General features: G+C 34.5%; 1 protein-coding gene across 3 annotated transcripts in view; it reads left to right on the top strand.

The window, feature by feature from the left end:
• nsd1a (nuclear receptor binding SET domain protein 1a) overlaps positions 1-12773 on the top strand; it is a 200027-nt gene extending 187254 nt beyond the window's left edge. For all 3 annotated transcript variants that reach the window (XM_073067756.1, XM_073067755.1, XM_073067754.1), the window contains one exon: positions 3129-12773. In XM_073067756.1, coding sequence (XP_072923857.1) covers positions 3129-3394 — 266 coding nt within the window. In that variant the 3' untranslated portion in view covers positions 3395-12773. The remainder of the gene's footprint in view (positions 1-3128) is intronic.
• Positions 12774-13083: the final 310 nt, after the last annotated feature.

Raw genomic sequence — 13083 nt, 5'->3', positions numbered from 1 at the left:
GGGGGGGGGGGGGGAGCATGGAGCCAAGAGATGCAAAGGGACTTCGGAATCCTTGTGCAAGACTCTCAGGAGGTAGAATATAAAAACAAGGAGATGATACTGAAGCTTTATAAGACACTAGTCAGGCCAAACTTGGAGTATTGTTAACAGTTTTGGGCCCCTTATCCGAGAAAGGATGCATTGTCATTGGAGAGTTCAGAGGAGGTTCACAAGGATGATTCCAGGTATCAAGGGGTTAACATATAAGAAGTGTTTGGTAGCTATGGGCTTATACTCACTGGAATTTAGAAGAATGCCTGGGGATCTCATTAAAACCTACCAAATATTGAAAGGACTAGATAAGGTGGTTGTGAAGAGGATGTTTCCTCTGATGGGTGTATCCAGAACTAGAGGGCACAGTCTCAGAATTGAGGGGTGACCTTTTAGAACAGAAGTAAAGAGTAATTATTTTAGCCAAAAAGTGGTGAATCTGTGGAATGCTCTGCCACAGACTGCAGTTGAGGCCAATTCCATGCGTATATTTAAAGCGGAAGTTGATAGATTCCCGATTGGTCGGGGCATTAAGGGATACGGTGAGACGGCAAGTGTATAGGGTTAAATGGGATCAGGGATCAGCCATGATCAAATGGTGGAGCAGACTCAATGGGCTGAATGGCCTAATTCTGCTCCTATGTCTTATGGTCTTATGGATCCATTTAGATTGACCCTCACTCTCCAATTGTAGGTGTTGCCGATCAAATTTGATTACGGTGAAGCGTCAGTTTTGTTGTCATGTAAAGAAAATGTATCACTACCAGACTGGAGTCCGATACATGCAGAATTGCAGACCCAATATGAGAGAGGGAGTGCAGGAGAATCTAAGAGACTGTGTTAGAGGGTTGGAAGTGATCAGACAGATTCATTGTTGGTGTAGGTATGGTTGAACTTGGTGGAGTAGGTACTCAGAACATAATTGGTGAAATAATAACAAAGACATCAACCCGGAGGAAGAACTTTACCACAGGGACCTCGACAATGGTCCAGATGGAATCTATCTCTTTGATGCCAAAATAAACCTTAGCTTTTCAATGAAGCCTACTTTGAGGTCTGAAAAGTGTGGCACAGTTTTGCAAGTGGTGTCAAATATTATGTGTTACCATTCTGCTGTAACATCTATATAGCCAGTTTGTCATATGGGTTATCTTCTCTGCTCTAATCTGAAATGGGTCTCTACATGCAAAAAATTAAGTAATTCATTCCTAATAGTTGCTGAATTTTATCCTCATGTTGTGACAATCTTTATTTGTAATTCCATAAATGGTAACTTACTCACCTGTTATTGTTGAACTTTTGTGTTTTTTGTTTTTCTCTACTGATGGAAGTAAATGCCTAAATTTGCTTATCCATGGGAGCTGAACGATCTTGGCTATTTTAAATATGGGAATTCATCAAGTTAGATCAAAATACTAAAAATTATTTAGAGAGCATTGATTTGCAAAGCCATTACAAAATGTCTCGCTTTCAAAGTAGTACATTGTTCTCACACTGGATTTCATCCAGCCTTCTCAATTAAAGAATTTTTGCTTAAATGTTTTCCAGGGATGCAATCCTTTTATAAATTGATGAACATATTTATTTTATAATGCTCTAATTTCCACGATATGCTGGTGTTATCTCTTAAAACTCAATCACATCTTTCTTTTCTCATCTTTTAATTTTCCTATCTTCTAATATTCTGGATTTTTATTTGTATTGTTTAAGCAGTATGTTTTACTATAGAAATAGTAAAAGAAACAGCTACCACAAAGTATCCAAATGTTGTTTAAAATGAGAGAAAGTCAACATGATTTGAGAAGAACATGTATATTTCAAAAACAAAGGATAAGAACAAATGTAAAAAAATCATTGTATTTCAGTCAGAGGGGTGAACCTATGGAACAGTTGTCGTAAGAATTTAAACATGCACTGCACTTAAGTTTAAAAAATTATTTAATGAACAAATATACATGATTTAAAATGAATGGGAGCAATGTAAATAAATTATATTTGGAATTGGATTTTGTGTTAAAAGATTATATGAAATTTTTTGTTTTTGATGTGATGATTGACATCAAATATGTTGTATAAGTAAGAGAAGCAGGCGTAATAAGCTGTAGCTTCAGCCTACATCCTTTTGGTCTGTTTCAAAGAATATCTATGTTTTTTGTTGTAATTTTGGCCTATGAAATTATCATTATGAAATCATCATTGTAAATGATGCTTTTTGTTATGTTTGTACTGACCAAAATAAATAAATAAATAGATAGATTAATTTCATTCATTCATTTATTCATTCATTCATTCAAAAAGACTAACTACCTAATTTTCCCACTTTTCTCTATCCTGGCTTGACCTCGTCTTTCTTTATCTTCCTGAATCCATATCAGGATATTGAACCACATCAACACCTGCTTAATATCTGCAAATCAATTATTTATAAATGCAGTGAAGGAAAAAGAGTAACTGGTCCAGAGTTTGATCAGATTGAACATCTAAATGTAACCAATCTCTTAAAATAAAATTACTTAAGTGCTAAACTGTGATTTGCTCTTTAAACTTAAATGCTCTCACATCGTTAGTCTTGTAGGCTTTTACTAATTCTGCATTTAAATTCCTCCTTGGATTGTCACTGAATTAAGAGCTTACCTCCCACAACAACAACAGGTTCCTTATTATGTAGATCAAATTTGACCTTCCAGAAGCCAGAAAATTAAATTTTTCACTTCTATTCCTGTTTGATGCACATAACATAATGAAATAGAATCCTTGACTGAAAATGTCAGTCTAAGAAAATGCTGTTTTCTTAGAGACAGTGGCTTTAATTTGGATGTAGCAGTTAATTTTTTTTAATTTTTAAAGTTGAGTAAAGTAGTGAAGTGCATAAATTGGTTGATTTTTTTCATGCGATGACTGCTGGTGAGTTAAGTTAGCTTATTATTGTTATGACAAGTTTTACAGATTGTCCTTGTATCAGTTTGTGAGGAAGTGAGGGGTGGGGGAGAAAGCAATTTCTATTATTGTATGATTACTAGTGCTTTTGGTGCACATTATGTTGACATATATTCCTGCCTACACAAAATTTCTGATCACTTCTCCTGTTTTGTTATTAGGTAAATGGGAATGTCCATGGCATCAGTGCGACGTGTGTGGGAAAGAGGCAGTTTCTTTCTGTGAGCTGTGCCCCAGTTCTTTCTGCACGGATCATAGGGACGGAGCACTATTCATCTCCAAACTAGATGGCCGACTTAGCTGTAATGAACATGATCCATGTGGCCCAGTTCCTTTGGAACCAGGAGAAATTAGAGAGATTATGCCACCACCTAACAGCCATCTATTACAGACTTTACAGTCATCAGAATCCCTGTATATTCGGTGAATGGAGTGCCCATTTATGCAGTCCTTCTTGCTGGAGTGTGCATTTGTGCCAGTGTACACATATGGATGGAGTCAGTTTAGTTGGCAGATGCAAGATGCATAATTCCATTAGCTATAGGTTACCTGTACTGAATTAAATGAACTTGGACAATGTAAAATTAAACCACATGTTCATCTTCCTAATATCCTCAGAACAATTATACTTGGATTTATACCTGGGACATAAAACAGGCATACTCAGGTCAAACAAGAATTTTGGTTAAACCAACAGCAAGGCCAGTTATTTTTTTTGACCCCAGTGAACCTAGTTATGTGTAGCTTTTTAATGTGATGTACTATAATGCTCACTTAACATAGGATCAGGAAATTCATCTAGCATGTTTTTGAATTGTATGCTTATTCTAGTTCCATACCTAGAAGTAGGTGATCACTGAAAGCAGTAGTTGCCATGTGCTGTAATCACTGCATCTTGTGGACTAGTAAATTCGATTAATTGATTAAATCTGCTTTCTCCTAGCACTTGTTCAACAATGGCATCATAGTAACACTTCATTCAAATTGATAAATGAAAATCATTATCCGTCACTCAAGTTTATTGCCCGGGAAGTGGATGGTACAAATTTAGGGGGCATTTTTATTTCACTTCAAGAATCAAGTTCAAATCTATTTCATTTCAGAAGAACGAAATTCTCCATGTCTTGTTCAGAACAAGGGTTTAGAACTTTGTCCAATCTATTCTGAAAAGTAGTCATGAAACTAGCTCAGATGCAGGAAGCAAAGTTCTATTTCAACCTGTGCAGAATTAGCATTTACCAATCAAGATCCAAGTTTAAATTGTCTCTGAATCCAGCACTAAATCTTGATCATATTGCTCACTGAATTGAACTTATTGCTGATGGAACAATAAAGTTGGGTATACTGTTTTGAATTTTCCCTGGATAATACCAAGCCTCAGTGTAACAAAAAAAAACCAAGAAAATTGTATGAGTGTGTTTGGTCCTCATTGTGAGCATACATTTACAAAATAAATATTAAAGCAGAAGTTATTTTTTTAAGCATTGGTGGAAAGATTAGCTGAGCTACAACATGCTGACAAAAATCACAGCCTTGGTGTTCAAATAACATCACCTGTTTGCTGAGGTGATATTTCTTTGCCAGTTTCATGCTAAATGTCTGGTGTATTTTACTGAGATGTGGTGTCTCTGCCAACTTCAGTCAACCTAGCCAGTCGATGGTGAAGGCAGATGTAACTGGAGAATTTTGCTGTCAGCATTTTGAAGTGTTAAGTTTTAAAGTATCCAACAGCAACTTAATTCTTTTTTTTCAACTTTATTTAAAAATTTAGATTAAGATGATTCAGTATTTAAAGAAGTTCATATTTTATGAAAATATAGCTACGTTCTATTCACATGCTTCTTCTCCTGGAAGTAAGATACAAAGTTGAGAAAAAATTGCCAGTATCCCTTTAACAAAAGGAAATATATCTAAATTGCTAATAAAAAAAAATTGGGTATTAAGAGCAGTTCCAAGTCAAAATCATTTTGTTTGTTGAGCAGTCTTTCCTAAGTGAACTTGAATGCCATCCGAACTTTTGACTGGTCTTGCTTTTTCATTTGAAATTGCTGTGCAATTAGATATTTTGATTGTAAATCATAAGGTCTTTCAAAATAATAGTTTGTCTTTCATATTTTGCAGCATTGTGTAAACTTGTATTTATTCTAAATTTCCACAATCCTACGGAGACTGATTCTCAGGAGTGCGGGAATGCGTACATGATTGCTGTTACATTAATTTACCTCCCAGCAGAACATTTAATTATCAGGAATTGTCTCTGGACATGAGAGATATAGTCCTGAGATTTAACCATTCCACAAGTCAGTGCTCATGCTAACCCTGTAAATTAGAGTAAGCTAATGACATAATGTAGTGGATTAGATGCCTTTGAAAGTAAATTTCAAATGTTTTCTAGTCTGAAGGATGAATATCTTTTCTACCAACTGAATGTTATACAGCTTACATGGAATGAGCTTTGGATATCTCATTTGTACTCTGACTTATTATTCAGCATACCTTTATACAGCACAAGGTGTCTGTTACTTTGAGGCCAAGATTAAAAATAATGTTATAGTGATGAAATAAATAATCCTGAGTTTTGAACTGTAGGATATCGTTGGATATTGCAACAGCTATTCTGCAACTAATCAACTCGACCAGGAAATCATCAATGCATGCTCCCCAGTATAGGAAATGTCACATTCCTTGGCACTTTCTGATGAATACAACAGTAACTAATAATTTCCACTGTACTTAAATTAGTCCAAATGCAAAATGGCTTGTTTATTGGTGGATATGTGTTCAGGTTTTTATTAAAGCTCAAGGAAATAATATAGCATTCAGTCCTCAGTGCAACAGTAATTGTAATTCTTTTTTTTCTTATGAGCATCCTTCAAAGACAGTTGGATGTTATATGTTACGGATGGTCTTGACTGGAAGAATGGTCACCCAACTAAAATAAGCTTTATATATTCTACCAGTGAAATGCTTGCCCCTAGTGTTTGGTATTGTCCCGAGTATTTCTTTATAGCTTTTCTACATTTCTCTTGGATATATTAGTTAGCATTGGGGAATAGTGAAATTACTCACCAAAAAATAGAGTTGCAAACGATCTTGCATTAAAGATGCCAATTAAAAATTTAAGTTTAGATGTTCTAGATTTTGAATCCAGATCAATTTGGAGATGTACTTTAGTTCCAAAAGTGATATTGCTCATCAGTTCTTTTAAGAAGTTTCTGTCATTAATATTGTACACTTTCTGCTTTGGTTATCACTTAAATTTAATTACAAATGCCACAATTACACATTGATCTCGAATCCACAGCCAACAAGAAGCAATGGAATATTTTGTCAAAACACTTTGTCTTATTAATTCCTTTCTAAAGAAACCCTGTTTCCATGATTTACTCCATAAATTGCCTGACAAATTGTGGTGATAATCATGAGCCTCATGTAAATTGAAATCAAGCAAAAACCACAAGTTTATAAAGATGGATAAAATCTTTATCCCAATTCAGCTCTTCTTGTAAAAATTTGTATGCAATAAAGTTGCCGCTACTCCACTATATAACAAAGGGTTTATGTTCCTAAAGAACCCTTTATAAAAACTACTGCTAGAGTTGACCCATAAATTCTTATTAAGAGATACCAGCTGCTGTGGTAGTGGTAAGACACCATGGCAGCTGATGCAATAAATCAAAACCAAACTTTGATGTTCTGAAATATACAATTCATTCAATGACTGGTCATTATTGTCAGAGGAGAACAGGTGCCCGTTTCCCCCCCTTTCATTTTAAGTAGTTTCTCTATTGACAAGCTTTCAACTGACCAATCAAAAAGGCTTAAATGTTACTATTCATATGGAGCTATTTTCATGACAGCCTCCAAATGCATTCCCTATCCTTCATTGTATCCAATTAAACCTTTAAGGAAATAATAAAGAACTTTGAGGCAATGATTACATACATTATGTACATATTTTAAAAAGCCTATACGTCAACTGCACCCCAAGCTATTTGATGACATGATGTTATAAATTTCAGTGTTTAAGTTGGGACATACTGTTGCACCTTGTTCAAATACATCATGCAGTGACTTTCTAAAGATCCAAGTGGCTTATCTGTATGTTGATTGGTATTCCAGATAATTATGTAATGCCATTATTTCAGCCAAATAGTTTAATTCATGTTAATAATTAACATAGTTCTTTGTCTGAGACCTAAATAGCTACACTGAAATGGAAAGTAAAGACAACAAATTATAAGCAAGAGAACCCCCTTGAAATGTTATTTCTATATGTAACCAATGGATTGATTTCCATTTAAATGGCTTAAGGACTTTGATTCTGGTTATGTTGGCTATCTGAGAAACAGTTGGAAACCTGTAATTTTTATACATTGGAAGTTCCATTTATATTTTGAAACCTATTTCATGGTAATATTATTAGTGGAAAATAATTTGGTTCTTTGTTAATGGAATTGTGAACTTTGTACTGTCTGAATTGTTATTTCTTAAGATGTATTAGCATTTTCATACTGAACTGAATCAAATCTCTTTTGGCCGCCTTAAGCACTGAATGCTAAAACTATTATACATAATATGTTTGAGTCTCTCAGTGTTAGTAATAATTTGAATTTATTAGGCAAAAATTAACAGGAATCTTGTATAGAAAAGAAAAATTATAATCAATTATATTGCAATTATTCAAAGCAGGTAATCTGGATCCATACACCAGGGGTCTTAAAAAGATGATATAATTTTAAAACATTGCTACACTTGTCAGTAAATGTTCACATGTGATTTAGATGTACTTGTGCATCATCTTCATGTAAATGATGCTTAGATCAAGGATTCCCCCCCCCCCCCATGTTTCTTCAATTTTATTAAGTCTGCAAAACAGTTCTTGCTTATAATGTGTAAAGGATATATCAAGTATGACAGTTGGAGTATATACTGTATGACGTAGTTTATTCTTTTGTCTACACTGGGTCTATTGATTGCAACAGAAAAGTGCAATTAAAAAGTGCTTCCTCAGAAGAGGGCAAGTAAATTTTATTCAGGGGTCTAGATTCTGGTTGCTGAAAAGTGAGGGTATATTAAGATTAGGATAAGACTTGGATATTAACGCCTTGCATTAAAAACAACACTGCCAGTACCCGCTTCTTGGTTGGGAATGACCATTGTGCGAATATAGGACAACTGAGACAAACTAATTTAGTCACAAAATGCTGGCAGAACTCAGCAGGCCAGACAGCATCTACGGGAGGAGGTAGTGACGACGTTTGGGGCCAAAACTCTTCATCAGGAGAGTATGGGAGGAGGTAGTGACGAAGTTTCGGCCCGAAACGTCTTCACTACCTCCTCTCATAGATGATGTCTGGCCTGCTGAGTTCTGCCAGCATTTTGTGTTTTTATTTATTTCCAGCATCTGCAGATTCACTCGTGCAAACTAATTTAGTGTTGGCCTTAAATCAATTATGATGAGAAGTATTCAATCAAAAATATTCTGCATTCCTTTCTTTAGTTGCTGCCTGAGTTAGCCATTCCGATGTGTAATTTTAAGTTTGCACCTGCAATATTTGGCTTTTTGTTTTAGAGTTCATTCCCATTCACTAACTTTCACATTTTCACTATCCAGTAGGTCTTATTATTTATTGCTTTTTTTTTCTTAGTGCTTTAAACTTTCATACTTCCTAAGTGTTATAATATCCTCACTGTTGGAGACAGTTCCTCCAACTTATTTTTATTTATGCAAGTAATTATTATTCACTATTAAACCTGACATTCCAATATTTGTAAGCACACTAATGGGTCATCACAGTGGAGTCCTTCTCTGTTCCTGTTCTGAATTGATATTCTCACACAGCCATTTGCAACAGAAGCTGCAAAAAAAAAAGAGAATCCAGCATTCTTTTAACTCAGGGAAAGGGGGTACTTTGAGACTTCCTAATCCAATAATAGAACATTGTTTATATAAAATGATGCTCCTATTTCCTTCAGTGCACTGAACCACCTTGATTCAATGCTTGAGCTCCTAGGTGACAGTCAAACGAAAATCAATTTGGTCCTCCCTGTTCTAATTTCTTTCTCAGAAAGAAAGAGAGAAATCAAGAAATTATCATTGTCAGTTTCACGTGGAAGTGCATCTTAATGAACAGTTGCATTTGACTCTGAAAGGTAAAATAAAACATAGTTCACATGATAGAATTTCCTTTCTATTTTGAAAAAAGGGAATGTTACAGTTTTATGCTCAATGAGTTTGAGCAGGTTTAAAACAGGAATTGAACAATTTATTGTAATTTATTTTCAAAATGCTAGTGTAGGTTAGTGAAGTACAGAGTTAATAACATAGCTACACAAAATTTTATTTACAGTGAATAAGCATTATTATGCTTTTGCTTTCAATGGCTTTCCAAATAACAAGGTCAGTCACTTTAGGCAGTTATGGGGAAGAATAATAAATGAAAATATAATAATGGAAAAGGTGGTTTCCATGAGATCTATTAAAGATGCAATTAAAAGGAACATTATAGTTTATAGAGTTTACAGAGAACCAATGTATATCTTAGTATTATTTTGGCAGATTAAAATCTACTGTGAAGGTAAATTTTACATTAATCAGAATCTGATGGAGTACACACGATCGTTTTAGCAAAAAAAAAATTCATTTGATTCTTCCTCCCAGAATACCAACTCTATCCATTTCTCATCATGCCATCAGGCGTTTCATACATTAGCATTGGCACCACCATGGCTTTCTGTAAGATGCTCTGGTGATAACCATCAGAATCCAAAGATATGAGGTAAATATATTGTAATTAATAACTGAAAATAGATCCTCTTCCCCCCACCACAAGAGTTACCTTTTACCCTAAGCAAACTTACTTTGAGGTATCGAAATATATATGCCATATTTCTAATTCACATACAAATATCAACCTAAGAATCTAATCACCTGTTATTCTAGTAAGAGAGTAGGCACTTCTAATGAAATGTTTTGTTGCTGCATTAGTGAAATTAAGATGCTCTTAGTTTTATGGGCACAAAGCACTCTTTGTGAGATGTTTGAGTAACAGGAACAAAAATTTAACTAAAATGAATGGATTTTCTTTTTAAATAAATACTTTAACATTGTGATGCCAACCTTTTATGGAGTGTAATAAGCTAAATGTCAAAGACAAGACTTTTTGAAATAATGTGATTATGAAACTGCATAGACATGGGATGATCTATTTCAATAAGTCAGATACATAGTTTATTATTGGTTTCATGAATTCAAAGATTATATGGATTAGTTCACATCTAAATATTTACTTAATGTTACTTTGTTAGTGGTCCAATGTTGTGAAGGACTGTAACAGATTACAAATTAAATGGCAGCTTTAATTAGTTGACAGGATTTTGTACTACAATCAGTACTGTAAGTGATTTTTTTGAGTTGTGCCTAGTTTCATAATGGTGCAAGCCACCACTCCTGAGATTTCAAATGAGAAAATCTGCAGATGTTGAAATCCAAGCAATACACACAAAATGCTGGAGGAACTCAGCAGGCCAGGCAGCATCTATGGAAAAAGTACAGTCGACATTCTGGGCTAAGACCCTTTAGCAGGACCTGCCCGAAATGTTGACCGTACTTTTTTTCATAGATGCTGCTTGACCTGCTGAGTTCCTCCAGCATTTTGGGTGTGTTGCCTCTGAGACCTGCAATTTCCTATTTGTTGTATATCAAATGAAAGCAAAAAAAAGTATCATTTCAGGAACTCTGCCAACTGATTTGTTGATGCGAGTTTGGGATGAGCTTGACCTATCAGCTTTTTGCAAACATGAAATTTTAAAATGTTTGAACTATTTGCATTTGGTTCAGAAGCTTTTATGAATATGATCCATATGGTTAGGATAGTCAACTATCTGAAGCAAAATTGAGTTTCACAAGTTTAATTGAAGTTGAAATATATATTTTGCCTTTAAGGGAATTCACTAGAGTATAAATCGTGGGATAGAGGGAAAGGCAACATCAGCTTTTGGCTATCCCTTAACAGGTTTTTAATTGAACATAAAGTTATGAATACATTAGTGTAATATTACTTTTGGTGATATTGCAGATGCTATTTTGGAATAGGATTGTTATATTTTATAAAAAACATAGACATTTACTGTCTCATATCATTAATTATGAGTGGATTAAATGCAGATTATATTATAAGATGTTTTGCTCAGCTGTTCACATATGAATTCTGCCTAATTGACTTTTTTTTAATGATTAAACTTAATTTGTTTTTAAAAAACTAGAACATTTAGATTTGAATGGGCAATAGCCAACGCCCTTGCCCTGATCACTATCCATTGATGCATGCTATAAGGTATGTTTTGTGTGTTTGTGTGTGTGAGAGAGAGAGAGAGAGAGAGAGAGAGAGAGGACATTTTTAAGTGGCTTTTTAAAGAATGGACAAGTTTTCAAAGAGAGCATCCATAGTTTTGCACCCAAAGAAAGCAGCAAAGAGAAAGAAATGGAGAAAACCTCTATCTGATTGATATCTAGCATTGTATGGAGTTGAATTTGAGATAGCTTTAGTTTTAGGCATATCATTGTGCTTTCTTTCAAAGTTGTGAACAAGAATAAATTGCAACACTTCCAGTGGTAGCCAAGTGATTTTACTGCAAGTTACTGTCATAGACTGCAGATAATCTTAACGTAATTCAGTGACTTGAAAAGTATTTACTATGGGAAGCTGAAATACTTCAAAGTATTTATGAATTTTGATGAACTGTAATGAGGACTATTTGTATAATAGGGAATATCTGGTCAGTATTACTGGAATTTGTAATATGCAAATTTCTTCAGTTTTAAGTAAACAATTTCTAACTTTCCTGCCTTTGACTAGAACTGGTGCATTGACTGCTCATAACATCTTTGAGAGGTGTTTACTTGGTAGCTGCTGTCTGAAGATTTTAAAGCATTAGTTACAAGCATACAAGCAACAAGCCACAGTTGTACTCTTAGCCTCACTGAAGAGGAATTGCATAATGCCATAGAAGCTTGAGACATTATCAGATCAGTCATTGAAAATATTGGGAGCCAACTCAAATATAAATTACTGTTTGATTTAACATCTTGGCTGTGATTGTTAAAACTATTTTGGCCATTTGAATATACTGTAGTGGAAATCTAATAAATAGTACTGTCCCATAAGTTTTATCTTTACAGGGTTACATTGTATAATTCACTTCTGTTACACTCTTGGAATTATATAGAACTTAGGATAGAAGGGGACGAAGTAATTATGAGGGCATTATTAAATGAAATAGGATTTGTCATTATCTATGAATCAACAACCTACGCTGTTCAAATAGCCCATTGATTGATTATAAAATAAATTGCACTGGACTTAATGTGCTGGATATCGTAGACTAACAAGGTCATTTAACAACCTGAAGTACTGCCTGTTGGAATGCAGTGTTTTTGAGCTGTATTGTCTGCACAACTTGCTCTATTGTTCTGGCTGTACAATAATTAAAGCTCAATATACATTTAATTGTTGCTTTATTGTGACTGTATGGCTCTGTAGTCAAATTTTACACCCTGCCTTTAAGGCCTGTTTTAAAGGCCAACTGATCTTTGGTGGCAAGCCTGTTTATTATTTTTTTCATTTTGATGTCTACCAGAAATACATTAAACCAAATCATGTTCCATAGTGAGGGATGTGTTCTGTGGTTAAATAACTGTTCATAAGCAAGGCTGTCCTGTGAAACAACCAAAATAACATAGATCTTATGTATTTGTACATGGTGAAAATGCAGTCAGAGAATAAAAGTTACATTTACTGAAATTTCAGAAGTTTGATGCTATTTGCTATATATCTATTTGACAATTTTCTTTTCACTTGTTAGAACTACAAGTTACTGTTGGACCTACTTTTGTCAGATATTGGATTACATATCTTTTGGTTCTTATATACTACATAGCATAATCTTTATCCAGTTCTTGAGAGTAATAAGTACACAGCAAATTTTGCAGATGCTGGAAATACAAAATAACACACACAAGGTGCAGGAGGAACTCAGCAGGCCAGGCAGCATCTATGGAACCAAACAAAACCATTGAAGTAGAGATGGAAAACCTACTTAAAGACTGGACAG

This window comes from Hemitrygon akajei, chromosome 15, assembly GCF_048418815.1.
Source record: "Hemitrygon akajei chromosome 15, sHemAka1.3, whole genome shotgun sequence".
Classification (NCBI taxonomy): domain Eukaryota; kingdom Metazoa; phylum Chordata; class Chondrichthyes; order Myliobatiformes; family Dasyatidae; genus Hemitrygon; species Hemitrygon akajei.
This window is presented reverse-complemented; position numbering and strand designations above follow the sequence as displayed.